Here is a 20,123-nt window from a genome sequence, read left to right as displayed (position 1 = left end):
TCACCATCTGTCCAGATGTTTATGCCTTAAACCTGGGAGTCCTGTCCAAAGCCCCTTCTCCATTAGCACCCATTTCTATCCAATTAGTTGGAGTGATTTTAACCAATTTGCTGGAGTTACCAGCAGTATCCCCAGTATCCCCTACTTCCCTCAGTCCCCACTGCAGTGAAACCACAGGCCAACCCCAATGTCTCCTGGCTCTGGCTTCCACCCACTGCTACCCACTAGGCCCATCGGTGCCCCTCCCAGTCGGCTTTTCACAAATGCAAATCAGGCTGGGACTCTCCTGGGTGGCTCAGTGGGTTAGGCCACTGCCTTCAGCTCAGGTCATGATCTCGGGGTCCTAGGACCCCGCATCGGGCTCTCTGTTCAGTGGGGAGCCTGCTTCCTTTTCTCTCTGCCTGCCTCTCTGCCTACTTGTGATCTCTCTCTGTCAAATAAATAAATAAAATCTTAAAAAAAAAAAAAAAAAAAACTTTGACATGTGGGGCACCTGGGTGGCTCAGTGGATTAAAGCCTCTGCCTTTGGCTCAGGTCATGATTTCAGGGTCCTGAGATGGAGCCCCACATCAGGCTCTGTCTGCTCAGCAAGGAGCCTGCTTCCCTCCTCTCTCTGCCTGCTGCTCTGCCTACTTTGTGATCTCTCCCTCTGTCAAATAAGTAAATAAAATCTTTAAAAAAAAGAAAAACCACTTTGACATGTTTCCCTTTTGTCTTAGGTGGTAGGCCCAAATCCTTGCCTGATCTATTGGACTCTTCCAGAGCTGGCTGAAGAAGACCTGGGGGCCTCAGCTCACACCCTTCCTGACCCTCTGGCCACACTCCTGCTTTCAGGGCCTCGGGCACACTAAATCTGTCTTGCTCTGGGACCTTCATCTGTTTCTCACCTGAACACTCACCTCCCACCTTCCTTCTTGCCTGGCAACCTCAGGCCTCTGCTGGGAGGGCTGCTTCCTCCCCAGTGCGGCCCAGTTTCCAGGACAGGTGAGATACCGCTACTGAACATTCCCACAGTGCCACAAGCTTCCTGAGTGCTGTACAGTTCATAACTGCAGAGCTGTGTACGTCTCAAGACCACTAGTCTGTGAGGTCCGGGAGGCCAGGGTCTCCATCTGTTCTGTTTACTGCTATATGCTAGTATCACAGAGGTGCATGATAAATATTTGTTGGTTGAATAAATAAGTGAATATTTTAAAAGCTGGTTTTAATGGCCAAATTTACTGCTTATAGTTTATCCCTCCATTGGGGTAAGGAAAATAAGGCAGCTGTACTCTTGGAGCTAATTTTTCATCAATTGTTTGGAACACATCTCCCCCAGGATTATTCTCAGCTATGACTTAAATGAGCTTGGAGAGCCTGGGACCTAGGCACCACTTAAAACACCATTCGTCTGGGCTGGGAACTGTAAAAACCATGCTTTGATTGCCTCAGCCACCTGCGCTGCCACAGACTCTTCTTACCTCCGTCCCCAGCAACCACCCGCAGCTCTTTCCCCTGTCCCACCATGCCCTTGGGAGGAGCATTCATGCCACCAGGTGATCAGAGTGAGGGGCTAAGTGGGAGAAGGCTTATGGTAGCTCAGCCCACGCTCTTACTGGTGACCCCCTCCAACAACTGCAACTGCTACTCACGTTGGGTTTCTGCTTATCTCTATCCTGAATCCAAAACAGAAACATCAGAAGAAAAACCATCTCTGTTCCCCATTATGCCTAACATCCAACCATTTCAACTTCCAGTGCAAAATAAGACTTGACAGTCACTGCTCTAATGTAGAATAACAACCATCCTCTCTATTCTCGTGTTTTTGTTTTCTAATGCAACCACCATTAAAATAAATGAATTTAGGGCACCTGGGTGGCTCAGTGGTTAAGCCTCTGCCTTGGGCTCGGGTCATGATCTCAGGGTCCTGGGACTGAGCCCCGCAACAGACTCTCTGCTCAGCAGGGAGCCTGCTTCCTCCTCTCGTTCTGCCTGCCTCTCTGCCTACTTGTGATCTCTCTCTCTCTGTGTCAAATACATAAATAAAATCTTTAAAAATTAAAAAAAAAATGAATTTACAAAATCAAGCTTCTCCAGTGCTTTCAGGTAACTTCTGCTCTAGGTCTTAATAAAAAATTTGCCCTTTTGAAGATTTTAAATACTCGGGTTTTCTTTTCTTTTTAAGATTTATTTACTTATTTAGGAGAGAAAGCACTGCATTCATGAGCGTGCATGTGCACGTGCACGTGCACGTGGGAGGGGCAGAGGGAGAGGAAGAGAGAAGCTCAAGCAGACTCCCTGCTGAGCACAGAGCCCAACCCTGAGATCATGACTTGAGCTGAAACCAAGAGTGGGACACTTCACAGACTGAGCCATCCAGATGCCCTATTATGCTCAGTGTTGGTTTACTTTATTTTATTTATTTATTTGACAGAGAGAGAGAGAGAGAGAGTACGCAAGCGAGCTCAAGCAGGGGGTGCAGCAGAGGGAGAGGGAGAAGCAGACTCCCAGCTCAGCAGGGAACCTGATATGGAGTTCAATCCCAGGACCCTGGGATCATGACCTGAGCAAAGGTACTTAAGCAACTGAGCCACCCAGGCACCCTAACACTCAGTTTTTAGACATGGCAGTTAGAATTGCCTCATGAATGTCATGTTGACCGGGACAGATTTGCAATATCAGGGACAGACCGTAGTGTGGCTGGTAAGTTAACTTAGCCACTAACTGGGTAATAGCTGAGGGTTGCTGTCCAGCCAGACGACTCTGGGGGTCCCAATCAGTCCTACAGAAGACGCAAATTATTAAATCAATAACATCAGGCATGTGACTTGGCAGTCATATAATGACCAAGGTTTCACGTCCTCCAAAAGTTCTGCAAGTCACATGCTAAAGCTCCGAGAAAAGGTTGAAGCTGTACAATGTCAAAATAATTAGTTGAAAAGCTGAAATTTTGGTCAACATCATTATTTGGTTTCATAAATATCTAAAAACTCTGTAATTAAAAGTCTACATTCCAGTTCAAACATCTGGGGCATACAGATACATGTGAATTCAGGATGCTGCTCATACTTACAAAACAGTAACTTGTTAAATGTTGGCTTTAAGGCATTCCTGCCAGTTACTCAATGCATGCCACAGGACATACACAGCAAGTGAGTGCTGCTGTAGGGACCTTATCTTGGGAATTTCCTGACATTTAAGGGTTTCTCATTTCCCATTTTAGGATGGAAGGCACAAGTCCTTGCTTTTAATTTCCTGGGGCTTTAGAGGAATGAAGAAAGACGAAAGGGACAAAAGGAGGAGGGGAGAGAACACAGAACAGAGAAAAAAAGGGAAGAGAAGGAAAAGAAAGAAGACATTTTCTGAAACTGAGCATCTGAGTCCACTGGTTTGGCTCCCGCAGAAGCGGACTCATTGGCCTATGAAAATGAGCCCAATGCATTCTCTGAAGTGCGCAGCCTGGCCATGTAATTCTAAACCCTCCCAACCTCAAAATCCTTAATCATTCCTTTCTTCAGCTCTGGCTTGGCTCTCCTGCTTCAGAGAGGGCAGTAAGTCTGCCAAATTTGAGTTGAGCCTCTTCTTTTTGTTAAGAGATAGGACCACAATAAAAAGTACACTTTATTTTTCTAGGTAGAAAATGAACATCGTGCCCTAATCACCCCCACTGTACTATTTTAAACAAAAGGAAAAATCCAAAGCCAAAATTCTTAAAAACACAGCTGATGCAACCATATTCAAACCGGCCAAGAAAAATTTCATTTTTGGACTGAAACTAAGTAACTTTAGCTGGTTTTAAAGAGAATGCTGGAAGATGGCAACGAGCAGATGGGAGCTACAAGAGAGAAGATAATGGGAATAACTGTTCACCAGGCTGATCTATCTGCCCAGAGATGACACAGAGGTAAGAGTCTGATTTCCCAGAAGCAACCTGCCCCTGAAAAAGGGGGCCTTCCTGGAGGAACAGCCCAGAAAGGGCACAGAACAGCCGCTGTCATGACACACCAGGGTTATGAGCAGAAAGGTCACCCCAGTACTTAGGCACGTGGGTTTTGGCACTGGTTTGGGAAAGGATTAAGAACTGGAGGCGGACACAGCTTTCTCAGAACATAAACAAGGAAGCCTCTAAGTTCTTCAATAGATCCCATGTACCACTGATACCCTAGCCTGGTAAAGACAGTACAATGAAAGCCAAGTAAAGACCAGTCACATTTATGGAATACTAACACCAAAATCTTAAATAAAGTATTAGAAACAGAATTCCACAGTATATTAAGAGAGTAACAAACCAGGACCAAATGAGAGTGCATTCCCAAAATGTAAGAATGGGTTAATATTAGGATATAAAGTCATTATCCACAGGTCAAAGGGCAGGAATGTATGATCATATAAAGCTATTGAAAAGTAACCTGACAAAAATCTAACATTCAATCCTAATTTCTAAAATCCTAAGTAAGGGGCACCTGGGTGGCTCAGTGGGTTAAAGCCTCTGCCTTCAGCTCAGGTCATGATCCCAGCGTCCTGCGATCGAGCTCCTCATCGGGCTCCCTGCTTGCAGGAAGCCTGCCTCCCCACCTCTCTCTGCCTGCCTCTCTGCCTGCTTGTGATCTCTGTCTGTCAAACAAATAAATAAAATCTTAAAAAATATAAATAAATAAAACCCTAAGTAAAAGAAGCATAGGGTTGTCTGGGTGGCATAGTCAATTGAGCGTCCCACTCTTGGTTTCAGCTTATCTCAGGGTTGTGAGATCCTGCTGGGTGTGGAGCCTACTCCGGATTCTCCCTCTCCCTCTGCCCCTCCCCCTCCCTCCTACCCACTCCAGTGACCTCTCTCCCTCTTTCTAAAAAGCAAAAAAAAAAAAAAAATTATTTTTTTAATTAATAAGGGGCGCCTGGATGGCTCAGTCAGTTAAGTGGCTGCCTTCAGCTCAGATCATGATCCCGGGGTCCTGGGATTGAGCCCCTCATTGGGTTCCCTTGCTCAGTAAGGAGCCTGCTAATCCCTCTTCCCCTGTCTGCTTCTCCCTCTGCTTGTGTCCTCTCTCTGTGTCAAATAAATAAATAAATACTTTAAAAAATAATAAAATAAAATAAAAAAGGAAGGTGAAAAAAAAAGTGGTAATGTTGAAAGATCTCTATGACATCCTAAGTAAAAAACAGTATATATATATATATATACATATATATATGTATATATATATATGGCATGATTTTTTTTTAAAGGACATAATTTCTTTTTCTTTCTTTCTTTCTTTCTTTCTTCCTTCCTTCCTTCCTTTCTTTCTTTCTATTTCATCTATTTATCTATCTACCTACCTACCTACGTACCTATCTGGAATATGCAAACTTTTTCCCTTGGAAGAGAACTTAAGAAATTCTGTTTTTTGCAGCCAAAACAATCCTACCTGACAGAGCATGTAAAGTAGGCCAGTGACATGACTGAATATAATTCTAGAAGACTGTTCTGGCTGCTACAGAGGAATACACTGGGGTGGGAAGTGGACACGAGAGAACTAAGGTGGTAGCAGTGAAGCAGATGTAGTCACATTCAAGGGCATGTCTCCAACAGCTTGCTGATAAATTAGATCAGGGCTCTGTGAAAAGGAGAGGAATCACAAATGACTCCTAGGATTTGGCCGAAGTGTAACGAAGGGTGATACCATTTAATAAGATGGCTGTTATTTGGGGAGGAGATGCTTAGAGTAGCCTGGACTGGGAATTTAGGTTTGGACACGTTCAGTCTAAACTATGAATACAACCAAATGGGACAGCCATGCCGGAGATGACTCTGCAAACCTTCGCTGGAAGAGGGAGTCAGGGCTGTGGGGATACATGTGGGGGTTATAAGCATGTAACTGACATTTAACGCCATGGGACTGAATGAGCTCATTTAGGGAATGAGGCAGACAGAGGAGAGAAGTGCCTGCTCTCACTCAGGATGGTGTGTTGGGGGTCTGATTCTGACACTCAGGGAGAGGTGAATGGAACTGAGAAGGAGTAGCATGTGAAACAGGACCCCCAGGAAAGCAGGTGATCTAGAAGCCCAGTGAATGGAGTTAAGTTGTTCCTCTAATGCCAAGACATGTCCTGTAAGAAAAGGACAGAGAACAGGCAACTGAATTTGGTGAGATGGGGTCACAGGTGGCCTTGGGTCAAGAGCAGTTTCAGGATAAGTGGCAAAAGTAACTGCAGGAGTTAAGGGGAAAACAGAAAGTGCAGAATGGGTGACCAGAGCAAAGACAACGGCTCTGAGTTTTCCTCTGTGGCTGGTTTCCAGTTTAGTGAGTATCAAACCAATTAGCACATCCCAGAAATAGGCTAGAAAGTAGTTCTCAAAGCAGAAAAGAAACAGTTTCCAATGCGCCGATCTGATCTTCAAGCACGCACATACTTTATTATCTCATGTACTATTCTGACACTATAAAAGATTTAGGGTGTGCATCTTTATGTATAAATGAGGAAACAGAGGCTTCGGGAGGTCAGACAAGGTGTTCGAGGTCACACAGAGAGACAGCAACAGGGTCGAGGCCAACCTGGGCTGTGTTTCTAGAGCTCGCACCAAGAAAAGCATGAAGACAGGAGCCAGCGGAGACTGGAAACACAGTGCACGGGTGGGGGATGGGAGTGGCAGATGAGAGTCAGCCCCAATTAGCCCACCGCCCGAGTTACCACGAGTTTTCGATGAACTCTCGGTTAGCGCCAGAAATAGAAGGACTTGTCACATCCAAAGGGTATTTTCCCAAGCTAATACTCATTTTGAGAATGGAGAACACAAAACACTGGCATCACTTCTCACGCCTACAGGTTTCATCAATACACTGTCTGTCTCAAGCTATGACCAGTCTGGACCAACTACAAGACCCACCCATTTAATAAAACCAGTAAGCCACCACCTGAGAGCGGCTGGGATGCAGCATAAGCCACTGAGCAGACAGTCGGCCACCACCTACCTGTGGTCAGCACTGGGTTTCGGCCTCCCGGTCCACAGTCTTCTGTTCACAGAGGAGGGCGGGGGTGAGGAGGGCAGGGGCGGGGGAGGTAGAGAAGGCAGAGGAGGCAGGTGCCTTTTATCCTTCCGGGAGCTGATGCCTGGGTTCCCGTCCTTGTCCCCTTCTCCATCGTGTTTAAACGTTCTCCGGGGCTTGGGCAGGGGGTTGATGAAGGGTTTTGCAGGGGAGCCCTCTGAGCCCCTGTCCACACCCTCCAGGCTCTGGTCGCAGGGCCTCCTGCACAAGCCTTTCCTTTCCTCTGCAGCCTCAGGGGTGGGGTTCCTGGCCTCCAGGTCCCAGTGGTGGGACCTGAATTCCAAGCCACGCCCGGCCCCACGGTTCTCAGGAAGGGTGGGCCCCTCCTCAGCCTTGTCCGGCAGGCAGTGTGGGGAGTAACAAGTCCCAGGTAACTGGGGATCCAGCCCCGCCGACCCATCCTTCAGAGCCTGCTCCAGTTTCTTGACCTGCCTCAGCACGGAGAGGCTGTCATTCGGAAAGCGCTGTTGGCCCAGCCTGGGCTCTCGGCCTCTGCCCAAGCTGGGAGCCAGCTGCCTGGCTGGCTGGCTGAGGTCTTGCCTTGGCTCTGCATCTTGTCCCCCGACTTTCACGACCCCTTTATTCCTCTCATTCTCCTTGCTCTCTGTCTCGGGCCTGGTTCCATCCTGCACCTCCGTGACCCACGCTCTCACACCATCACTGCTCCTCCTCCCCATTACACAAGACATCAGGTAGTCCTCTTGCCCATCTGCTCTCCTGCAGGGTGCAGGGGTGGGCAACTCCTTTTTCCCTTCCCATTTGGATATCTTGTCCTTTATGCTGAGGGGCTTGTGCAGGGTCCCTCCCTGGGCAGGAGGGCAGGGGTTCTGAACACCGCTGAGCTGCCTCTTGCCTGCCTTGCTGGCTTCTTTAGCACTGAGACCTGAAGCTGGGTCGCTGATGATCATATTTGAGCTGAACATGTTCTGCTGAAGACAGTTCACTCTTGACTCTAGCATCAGGTTACTGAGACTTTCCAATGAGCTTCTTCTAGGGGGTGAATCCTGATCAGTCTCTGGCAAAGGAATGGGGGACCTAATTGGCAGCCTTCGAGGGTCTTCCCCAGCCTTTGGACCTTCCACCTTGACCCTGAACAAGAAAGACAAACATTGGGTAATGGATTCTTAGTCATAGAGACTAGCTAGAACTTAGATATAAATGCTATATGCTAGCTGTTAAATAGTAAACATTGAAACCACCACTTTAAGAAATCACTCTTTCCTTCTTAGGAAGGCAGTATTGTGGAATGAAAGGATCTACTGGATTTTTGGAATGCAGTAGACTTGAGTTTAAAGCCTAATTTAACCACTGACCAGCTGCGTGCCCTTGGACAAGCTGTTTTACTTCTCTAAGCCTAAGTGTCCTCACCTGTGAAGTGGGAATAATGGTAATACGTATCTACCAGAACGGCTGAAAACACTGAAAGAGGCAGGCCATATTAAGCATTTAGCATGTCGTAAGTATATAACGTTATCATTATTGTCAGCTTGTTTTCCTGATGAAAACAGGGAACATCTGAGCTAAAAGCTTCATAGTCCAGATTTCCTCTGTTTCTGGAATCAATGGATGGGCCTTTGTGACAACTATTTAAAAATTAGAACAATGCCATAAGTCATAAAATGTCTTCTCATTCTGGGCTTCCTAAGCTGTCCTGACTTGAGTAGGAAAAGCCACAATTATTGGCTGCATCTGAATTGGACCTTCTCTAGACAGTGAGCCTACTAGACTGGTTTCTTCATGTGAACAGGGATTGCTTGGTTTTGTTGGATTACTTTGAATTTTGGCCTGTTTGGGCTACTGTTGCATTCTCAGCACCTGGAACAACAGCAGAGTAGTAGAACATGGTACTCATTAGCCACATGACATTCACATTGGACAGAGCAAAAGAATATTTACATCATCGCTGGAAGTTCTGGCCTAGAACAAACACGTCGGGTATAAGCCTCCAAATGTGATTTTAGGAGATTAGTCAGTACCACGAAGCTGTTCAAAGCTCTTTTGAAAGGAAACCAGAAAAACATTTTTAAGCTAGTCTAATGAGAACGAGAGTATCTGTGTTTTTGAATGCAAAATAATTTTCCAACAGCAAAGGTCGCAACTAAGCAGACTGACCTTGGACAGGCCAAGATTAACAAGGATGCATAGACCAACTTCATGGTGCACATTTTTGGAATATATAGATCTGACTACATAGGAATTCTGAAACTCTAGTTAAGGGTCACAGTGAGGGACGAATAATTAGCAATTTCATGCATCCTGTTACTATTCAGCTTTCTGTTCCAAAGCCTAATAATTGTTTACATGAAGACTTCTCCCTCCATGGGGACATTAACACGTAAATTGTGTTGCTATTTGTGGTTGCACAGCATAAATTAGAAACTTGTGAATATGCAAACACATTTTCATATTTTAAATACGGCTATCAAAGCAGAATTCCTTATTTAAATAAACAATTAGCATGCACAGCAGAGTGCTTACAAAAGAGAAACACATTTTTCAATTGTCCTGTCACCACTGAGGACATTAGCATGAATTCAGATTTTAGTGAGAAGCAGAAACACAATCAGTTTGTTGATATTTTACTGAAAGTTCAAAAGGCAGAAGTTAAAGCCCTGGCTCTCACAGCACAAGAAGCAGGATGACAGGCAGACACATAAATACACAAGTCACATTAGTTCATGCTTAATGACAATGGAGGATATAAACAATAATCATAAAAATCGTATGTACTGGTTTTTTTAAAAAGATTTATTTATTTTAGAGAGAGAGAGAGAGGCATGAGTGGGGGGCGGGCAAAGGAAGAGGGAGACTCTCCAGCAGATGCCCCACTGAGTGCTGAGCTCCACGCGGGGCTCAATCCCACGACCCAAGAGATCATGACCTGAGCCGAAATCAAAGGTCGGGCACTTAACCAACTGGGCCGCCCAGGCGCCACATGGACTGTTAAAAAATACTGACGATGGATAAACATGGCTTTCAAGTCAGTGGGGACCTCGGTTTGAATCTTGGCTCTTTTTTTTTTTTTTCATTCTAAAATAAAAACTCTCTGGGCACCTGGGTGGCTCAGTGGGTTAAAGCCTCTGCTTTCGGCTCAGGTCATGATCCCAGGATCCTGGGATCGAGCCCTGCATCGGGCTCTCTGCTCAGCGGGGAGCCTGCTTCCCCCAACTCTCTCTGCCTGCCTCTCTGTCTACTTGTGATCTCTGTCTGTCAAATAAATAAATAAAATCTTTAAAAAATAAAAATAAAATAAAGTAAGAACTCTCGGGGCACCTGGGTGGCTCAGTTGGTTGAGTGTCTGACTCTTGATTTTAGCTCAGGTCATGGCCTCAGGTCATGAGATCAAGCCCTGTGTCAGGCTCCACACTGAGCATGGAGCCTGCTTAGAATTCTCTCTCCCTCCCTCTCTTTCTCCCCCCACCCCGCCCCACCAAAATAAATAAATAAGAACTCTCTCTCTCTCTTCTCTAGACTGGAACTTGACTGGTGCAGAGGTCAAATTTATCTTTAAATTTATCTAGTATGCAGTAGACAGTCAATAAATACTTAGAAGACAAATGAGTGGATGAGTCAATATACATTAACGTCCCCAGAGTACAGCACACACTCTAGTTTCTGACAGTAAGTACTAAATGGCAAGGAGTGTTGTTGCAGTTGTCTAAGATCCCAGATGTCTGGGGTGACCTCACAGTCATGGAGGCCCAATGGGAGAACTGAAAGGGAAGAAGGACGGCTTGAAGAAGACCACATGGAATTATGAAGCTCAAGCGAGAGGCAAGGATGGTGAAGCCAGAGGCAAAGGGCCCTCTCCATGTGGTTGTTGCACCCAAGGATTTTCTGAGGTCCTGTTTCCAGGACACTACGGCCCCAGAAGGGACTGGGGACTGCGGTGCAGAGCTGTGATGACCAAGGCCACCGCAGAGTGTGAGACACAGAGTCAGAGGAAAGGGCTCCATGTGGAGAGAAAACAGCACTGCTGAAAGAGGGTGGGCAAAGCTGGCTTGGTGGACAGACGCACCTATACAGATGTAAGGTTCAAGGATAGTGAAAAGGCCTATGCATCCTAGTAGTTAGGAGAATAAATCCCGGGCTGGAATGGGGAGAGGGCGTGAAGCTGCCATGGGCCCGTCCTCTCAACAGCTGGGCGCTAGTCAGACCTTCCACTGCCCACTGTGGTCACAGGTTCTCCAGCATGGGGGGATGATTTCCAGGAGGCACAAGGCAATGACTCGGAAAAGAACCTGTCCTTAGTCCAACGAAGTGGGGTTAGAGAAGAGGGAAAGGCAGTAGAGAGAGGAAGGAAGTAGAGACTCTGGGCCAACTTCGACACTCCCAGGGGAGAAAAGCTCTTACTTGTCAGCCAATTTGTAGCTCAGGTTTTCGGTCTGGCTGCGGCTGCCCTTGGCCGGGCTGCACACTGTCATCATGTCAGCACCAAGAGGAGCTCCGAGTCACCTGGGGGAACAGGGATGCACACTCAGTGAGTCAGGACAGCAAATCTAGGGCCCACACCCCAGACTATTTATCCCTGACAGAGTCCACCCAGGGTGGGGTATGTGTGTGTGACTGCAACACACCCTTCAGAATCCCTGACCCAGGAGAGAGGGCAAGGGCACAGAATCCTGAGATCCCCCTGGATGCAGACCCCATACCAACCAAGCTCTTCTCAGTCCGAATGCATGCCAATCCTGTGTGTGCGCATGCACGTGCCACGTGTGTTCACGGGTGTGTAAAAGCAAAAGATAAAATACCAGCACAACCCGGCACTTTTTCAGGCTCTCTTAAACCTGTGATGCACTAACAGTCCCCAAAGAAGACATGAGTCATTACTCTACTTGAAACAATAAACTGCCTGCCTCAGCCAAACCCCCCCCACAGAGGTACTCCTGTGCTGGCCTTTGGGCACGCATGGACGTCCTCCGTCCTCGGCCTTGGAGCCCTGTGCGAAGACCCTCTCCCAGCCGCTACAAACCCAGGGAAGGAAACACGGAGCCACTGGGTCATCTGTCTGGTCTAAAGAAGAGCAGGTGGCTCTGGCAAACCCAGGAATCCCACAGGGCACCTCACACCTAACAAATAAGGACCACGTGGATGCCAAAGCAGCGGCCTCCGCGGTGTAGTAGTTTCATGACACGCAAGTGCCTGACATTCCAATGCACTGAAGTAGCTGATTAAAATGTAGGATTTCAATAGCAAGGCCCGTCAGAACTCTGTCTCTCAGCATGAGGACGAACGGACATTGCTCAGGTGGACGTGGCTAGGAAGATGAGACCCATCGAGAATGGAGAACACCAACAGGATGCGCAACGCCAAAGCATGAACACCGCATGGACGGTCCCTCCTGATGGGGACCAGGTGGCTCTTTGGTTAGAGGTTCAAGGAGTCCTGAGATACTGCAGATTCATGTCTCTTTCCCACTGACCCTCCAGGGAATCCTTCTCCTGAGTCCCTCTCGAGTTCCAAGATTCCCATCCCCTCTCCCAGGAGAGTCTGCCTGCCAGGTGACAGGGTAGCTGCTCAAATTCCTGGCCTGGGCATCCCCTTCCTGCAAGAAATCAAAGGGCTGGACTTTACGACATGCGTGTAATTCCTGGGAACAAGGAGAGGGAGGCCAGGAGCAGGAAGAGAAAAAGAAAAGGTAGCGAGCTCTGTAACAAATCAAAAGGAAGAGGGTTGAGACTGGTGAACTGAAAAGCCAGGAAGGCAATAGGCTGGTTCAAGCAGGTGTGAGTTTGGGGAGGCGGGCAGCGCTTAGGCCTGGCCACGGAGCTCAGCTGTCCCTTACCTAGGCATGTGGCATCCTACCTTTCGGGGTACAGCTGTGCTGAAAGCAATCCAGCTCTTTAAAGAAGTCAGACCTAGAGCTCTCCCCTCCCGCTAGGGAAGAGAGCGCTGAAGGGCCTTTCAGAACAGGAAGGAACTCACTGCCTCTCTCATAATGCTCCACAAAGCTTCTGGTCAACTATACTTCAATTAAAAAAAAAAAAATGCTTTTGGAGCCTCTCCATTTGGCTGGGCTGAAAGACACGGCCCTTGTGTGTGCATCTGGCAGATGGCCCTGTTGGATATCAAGGACAGTGGCTGCTCCCTCACCGCCCCCCTCATGCCTGCACTCTGTACCCACACGCACAACCACAAGGATGAAGTCTCAATCCGCAGCAACTCTCTCCAGCCACCCCCTTCTTTCTAGCAGGCACCCCCCTCTCCTGGGCACCACAAGCACGTGCCAGGTTCTGTGCAGGATGCAGGGCGGCCTCAAGGATGAGTTAAGACATGGAGTCTGCCCTCGGGGAGAACACCCAGGCCTGCGCTTGGGTCACTCAGTCCTGGCATCTGGCTTTCCCCCAAAGAGAACAATTTGCCTATACTTCCCAGAAAACCAGAGCTTTCCCAAAAGGGACAAAAGCCGTTGTGTCTCATGCACAGAGAACAGTGTATGGAGTCTGAGGTTGAGGGTCACAAGAAGCACTTAAACAATATGGTATTGGAGTGAACTCGATTCCCATTGGGTACTAATGACCTTGAGGACTAAAACCACGGTCTCCAGAGAAATAGCTGGTGCCATATTCTGAGAAGCAAGTTCAAGTGGGCTTCAGGGGCTGGAACTGAGAGAGTAAAGAAGGGCCCGCCACGCGGCAATCAGCCTCCCAGCATTTCTAAACTCACAGACGGACAGAACATGTTGCCCCCACAAAACTACGACCCTTCCCTTTTCACCTGTGATGCTTCAAAGCCATTAATTTAGGTGACAAGCCCAGCTTAACTTGGTGACTGGAAGTACTCTGGCACTTATGTCACCGTAACTTTGCCATCACTTTGTAGATCTGGGATTGCAAGATGGAGCTATTCCCCCAAATGTGCTCCACCAGGCATCTGTTCGAGTCTGCTGGGGGGTCTTGGAGGGGCAGGTAGACTCCAGGGCACCGCTCCAACTACCAAAACCCTCTGTCTGGGCACTGGCCTGAAGCTGCATTTAAATACGGTCAATCAAAGGCCTCGGGTGATTTTTACACAACCCAACATTCTTTATTTCTTCCTGAGCAATTTGGCCTTGTGATCCAGACTGGTTTCCAGGAGGTATAATGAATGCATGACTAATAAAAACACATTTTTCCACTCCACTGCTTTCCATAAAAACAGAACTTCTCATTCACCAGATGGGCTTAATTAGTATTAATAATTTTAATTAAATTTAAAATGTCATACAAAATTCTGAAGCTAGATGATAGGTACGTGAATATAGGTTTTAGAGAGACGCTTCCGGTCTGTCTCAAAGGACCACAGAAAACGTAATTGTTCCAGCCTGACATTACCAGATCAAAAACCTGTGTTATTTTATAATTCCTTTACATTTACCCACAAAGGCTTAAAGTTCCAGCCTGATCTCTGAGAACACCGTTGTTGTTTTTTTTTTTTAAGGGAACTGGGAGTACTAAAAGGTGAAGTCAATAATTGAAAAACAAGTGTCTTGTTTTTGCCCATGAGAGTGTCAAGATTTTAAAACAGATATTAAGTGTTTTCCTGGTGGTAGGAAGGAGGAAATGACATACCAGATCATCTCCTGAGCACAGTTCTTACAGGAATGCCTGAGGGACTTGAAGGAGGGACAGGGTGCAGCCCGCAGTGCCGCAATGCGTGCAGAGAGGAACCACTGGAGAAAGAATCCTGCCCGGGCCTGCCTGTCTGCTCTGCTCCCTCCACTGCCATCTGGGGAAGCAGCCTGGGGAAGCCAGTGTAATGTCCACCGCCAGGAGCCCAGTGAGACAGCCACTGGCGTTCTGAGGCCAGGCTTCTCAGAGTGTTGCTACTTATAATAGAGCAGTGTTCATGTTTTATTTATACTGAGCATTGATGAATTATCCATTTATCGTATTACAAATTATATAGGGGGCTACTGAGCTCTCACCAACATTAATAACATTCTTCCTGTTAACTCGGGTGGGTTTTTAATGGTACAACAGGGAGGTGATACTTGAGCTACAGAAATGTTGCTATCGGAGTCACCTACAAAAAGAAGTTCAGATATTACTGTTTTAGACACTGCTCGAAAAACAATCTGGACATGCATAAGCCATGGCAGTTGAGGGGGTGGAGAGACTGGTTTCCCCAAATCTTAAAACAAAAACAGTGATTTAAATAAAAAGGGAAATCTGGAAATATCAATCAACTGATAAATGAACAAAGTGGGATATATACATACAAGGGAATGCTACTTAGCCATAAAAAGAAGTGAAGGACTGTTACACGCCACAATATGGATGAACCTTGAAAATACAGGAAGTAAAAAAGCTGGACACAAAAAGCCACATATTGCATTAATCTATTTATAGGAAATATCCAGGGTGGGCAAGTCCATAGAGGGAAGGGGAACTGAGATTGACTGCCAATAAGTAAAGGTTTCTTTGGGGGATGATAGAAATGTTCTGGAATTAGAGGGTAAGGACAGCTATACAACTACCACTATATAGTGAATAACCACAAGTCACTAGATTGTACACTTTAAAAATGAAAAAAAGATCTTATTTATTTATTTGATACAGAGAGATCACAAGTAGGCAGAGAGGCAGGCAGAGTGAGAGAGGGGAAGCAGGCTCCCCGCCAAACAGAGAGCCCAATGTGGGGCTCAATTCCGGGACCCTGGGATCATGACCCAAGCTGAAGGCAGAGGCATTAACCCACTGAACCACCCAGGTGCCCTAAATTGTACGCTTTTTTTTTTTTTAAGATTTTATTTATTTGACACAGAGAGAGAGATCACAAGTAGGCAGAGAGGCAGGCAGAGAGAGGGGAGGAAGCAGGCTCCCTGCAGAGCAGAGAGCCCGATGCGGGGCTCATCCCAGGACCCCAGGATCATGACCTGAGCCGAAGGCAGAGGCTTAACCCATTGAGCCACCCAGGCGCCCCAAATTGTACACTTTTAAGTGGTAAATTTTATGTGCGTTATATCTCAATTAAAAATACATTATACGCATCTTCAGTAAAAACAAAAAATTAAAAATTTGGGCAGGGGAAGGAGGTGGAGTAAGGAATAAAACACACACAACTATAAATTTCCAGTGCCCTTTACTGTTCTAAGGTTAGTATGCTAATTCTGGAATATAGGTAAATATACATTATATGCACTTGGTTTGTACATAAAATGGTCATACTTGATATACTGAATGAAAAAATACAATTTACATCACAAATGACTCCACATTAATTCAATATTATTTATTTTTTTTAATGGTTTTAAAATTTTTTTTCTTAAAAATTTTATTTGCTCATTTGACTGAGAGAGAGAATGAGAGAGAGCACAAGCTGGGGGAGTAGCAGGCAGAGTGAGAAGCAGGCTCTCTGCTGAGCAAGGAGCCCGATGTAGGGCTCCATCCTTCATGACCTGAGCTAAAGGCAGATGCTTAATTGACTGAGCCCCCCAGGCGCCCCAACAATTCAATTTTAAATGGTTTTTCCTTGTGTTGCAAATAAAGCTGTAAGTCGTTTGGCTTTTATGATTCTAGTAACTTATTTTTATCATTTTATAAACAGCAAATACAAAATTGAGAAGGAACCACAACAATTACTGTAGAACAAAAATAGTTATTTTTCTCAACTGAGCATTCTTCACAGCAAGCATATATGGAAAGTTTGTTTTCAGAAACTATGTTGAGAAGGAAGAAAAACGACCCCGTCACAACCATGCAGCTCTGGCCGTGTCTAGCTGCTCAGGGAAGCTCACCCTGAGCCTCTAGAGGTTTCATTCTCATCTTCTTCAAGCAAACAGTTTTTAAAAAACACTAGGGGTGCCTGGGTGGCTCAGATAGTTAGGTGTATGCCTTTGGCTCAGGTCATGATGCCGGGGGCCCTGGGATGGAGCCCCATGTGGGTCTCCCTGCCGGGCTGGAAGCCTGCTTCTCCCTCTCCCTCTGCCTCTCCCCCTGCTTGTGCTGTCTCTCTCTGTGTCAAATGAATAAATAAAATCTTCAAAAAATAAAAAATAAAAAAAACTAAATAGCTTTAGTTTTTTTTTTTTTTTAAATTTTGGAGTATTTTCCAAAAGCAAACCAATTTCTTCATATTTGGAAAAAGACAGAAGACTGAAGTGGGTGAGGAACAAGAGAAGCCAAAGGCTACGTGTCGCCTCAGAACAATGCCGAGGAGGCCATTTTGGCAGAATCGCAGCCTGTACTCTTGAACCAAATGCTTAAACCATGCCTGCACAAAAACACCACACACCACAACAAGAAACCAGGTCCCCAGTGCACCATACCAGGCAAAGACCACGGCAGCGCCAAGGAAATGATTTTTTTGCTAACAATCATCAGACTCTTCTTATTTCTAGAAGTTCTGCTTCTGAGCCCAGAAGCTTCCCCCATCAAATAAGAATGTCCAAGAAGGGTCTAATGAAGGAATGAACATGTATCATTTTCTTATATTTACCATATCCATCAACAGATGACTGGATAAACACATGGTTTAGCCTTATAATGGAATATTATTTGGCCATAAAAAGGAATGAAGGACTCATACATGCTATGACATGGATGAACCTTGAAAACACCATACAAAGTGAAAAAAGAACAGTGACAAAAGACCACCCATGTTATATGATGCCATTTATACAAAATGTCCAGGACAGGGTGCCTGGGTGGCTCACTGGATTAAAGCCTCTGCCTTTGGCTCAGGTCATGATCCCAGGGTCCTGGGATCGAGCCCCACATCAGGGCCTCTGCTCAACGGGAAGCCTGCTTCTCCCTCTCTCTCTCTGCCTGCCTCTCTGCCTACTTGTGATTTCTGTCTGTCAAATAAACAAATAAAAATCTAAAAAAAAAAAAAAAAAGAAAAGAAATGTCCAGGACAGGCAACACAATAAAGACAGAAAGCAGATTAGTTGGGTTGGGGGATGGGGTAACTGGGTGATGGGCATTAAGGAGGGCCCGTGATGTGATGAGCACTGGGTGTTAAATGCAACTGATGAAATCACTGAACTCTACCTTTGAAACTAATACTATAATATATGTTAATTTTAAAAAAGAAAGAAAGAAAAAGAAAAGCAGGTAAGTGGTTTGCCAGGGCTGGGGAAGGTAGTGTGGGGAGTGACTGTTAACAGGTATGGGTTTTGGGGAGGCTAGTAATGAAAAAGTTCTAAATCAGGTAGTGCTGGTAACTGGCCTGGTGAATATGTTAAAGACCACATGTCTGTACACTTTATAAAGGGTGAATTTGGGGGCATCTGTGTGGCTCAGTCGTTAAGCGTCTGCCCTGGGCTCAGCCCTGCATAGGGCTCCCTGCTCAGCAGGAAGCCTGCTTCTTCCTCTCCCATTCCCCCTGCTTGTATTCCTTCTCTCGCTGTGTCTCTCTCTCTCAAATAAATAAATATTTTTAGAAATAAATGAATAAATAAAAAGGGTGAATTTTATGGTATGTGAATTGCATCTCAATAAATTTGTCATTTAAAAAAAAAAAGTAAAGCAGGAGGGAGTGCTGAATGGAAGGAGTCCTGGCCCCATCCCGGACCGGTGAATCAGACTGCCAGAGGGCCCAGGTATATGCATTTCTAAGCTCCCCCAGGAATTCATACTACAGTCTAAGAACCCATAAACCATATTTATTTTCCTGACCCTTGTGTACTCAGTCGGGAACAGAAATATTCTCCTTTGCCCTCTGCTTTGGAAGGCAGCCTTTTACTCCAGGGTGTCTGTCTGCTCCTGTTTCTGAGAACCTCTAAAATCTGACCAAGGACTTATCAGCACACAGTGAGCTGCTCCTGTCCCTCAAGCCAGGATAAATGCTTCAACCGCTGTGTCCCTACACAGACTTCAATACCAAGGTTTGTTTTCATTCTAAAGGAGGCCTAGGACTAAAAGTATAATCGGAGTAATTTTAAGACTTTCTCTGGGTATGAAAACTCAGTTACCGGACAATAATATTTTAACAACTTGGTCAGTATTTTCCTGACCTACACCTGTCAGTTTGTCTGACGAATGAAGCCACTGGGAATCTGGCTAGAGCAGCCTGACCCTGCGGGCTGGACCACACTCTGTGATGCTCCTGAGGCCTGAGGCAGTTGAAGATTTTTATTCTTCTCACTTTCTTAAACACGGGTTTCACACCTGCAGAACATTCTTATATACAGGAATGTAAATTCTTATATACAGGGATGTATCTGGCCACCTTAATAAAATGGAAACACATTTTCGCTTAACAGTATTCGCAAACCAGGCTTTTTCCTTCACCCACTTGCAATGCAGAACTACTCCCATATGTTGCCTCTAGGCTGTCCATTTTGTAGAGGGTAAAAAAGAGGAAAAGTGCAGTTAGGTGGCCATCTTGCCTAGAAGCACGAAGCTACAGTGTGTATAAGGTCTTAGCTCTGTCAGCCCTCCTGAGTGAATGCTTATTACTGCTGCTGTCACCTCTTTGGAAAAAGTTGCTATGAGTTTGCCACAAATCATCAAAGTATGAGTTATGAAAGTTATGAGATATGCTCACACTGCCAAAATACAGCTTAAGAATCCGAATTCTGGTAAGTATATTTTCTTTTAAGTAAAAAATACAGGGGCTCCGGCTGGCTCAGTTGGTGGAGCATGTGACTCTTGATCTGGGGTTTGTGAGTTCAAGCCCCACATTGGGCGTAGAGCCTAATTAAAAAATAAATAAATAAACATGCGTTACAGTTGTATTATCTTCATTTAAAAAAAATAAAAGTGTACTTTTTTTTTTTTTAATTATAGATCACCAAACTAGGAGGACTCAGGTTCTAACTTCTTTCAACCCCAAATATGTAAACTTGCTCTTCTTTTCTCTGTTCTGGGCTGGCCAGAAACTATTTCTTATTTCTAACTTTTTCTTTCTTTCTTTTTTTTTTTTTAAGATTTTATTTATTTATTTGACAGAGAGAGAGTATAAGTAGGCAGAAAGGCAGGCAGAGAGAGAGGAGGAAGCAGGCTCCCTGATGAGCAGAGAGCCCAATGCGGGACCCCAGGATCACAACCCAAGCTGAAGGCAGAGACTTTTTACCCACTGAGCCACCCAGGTACCCCTCTTATTTCTAACTTCTGTGGAAATCTGGAATCTGCTTCTCCCTCTCCCTCTGTAATCTCTCTTGCTATCACTCTCTCTCTCTCAAATAAGTAAATA

At 45.7% G+C, this 20,123-nt stretch overlaps 1 protein-coding gene across 5 annotated transcripts in view; it reads right to left on the bottom strand.

Moving 5' to 3' along the window:
- The window catches only part of DENND2A (DENN domain containing 2A), a 133,679-nt gene that overhangs the window by 63,279 nt on the left and 50,277 nt on the right, over positions 1-20,123 (bottom strand). For all 5 annotated transcript variants that reach the window (XM_082693882.1, XM_082693883.1, XM_082693884.1 and 2 more), the window contains 2 exons: positions 11,358-11,459; positions 6,930-8,093 (listed from right to left, as the gene is read on the bottom strand). In XM_082693882.1, the coding sequence (XP_082550008.1) occupies positions 6,930-8,093; positions 11,358-11,431 (1,238 nt within the window). In that variant the 5' untranslated portion in view covers positions 11,432-11,459. The remainder of the gene's footprint in view (positions 1-6,929; positions 8,094-11,357; positions 11,460-20,123) is intronic.

This window comes from Mustela nivalis (genome assembly GCF_964662115.1).
Source record: "Mustela nivalis genome assembly, chromosome: 12".
NCBI lineage: Eukaryota > Metazoa > Chordata > Mammalia > Carnivora > Mustelidae > Mustela > Mustela nivalis.
This window is presented reverse-complemented; position numbering and strand designations above follow the sequence as displayed.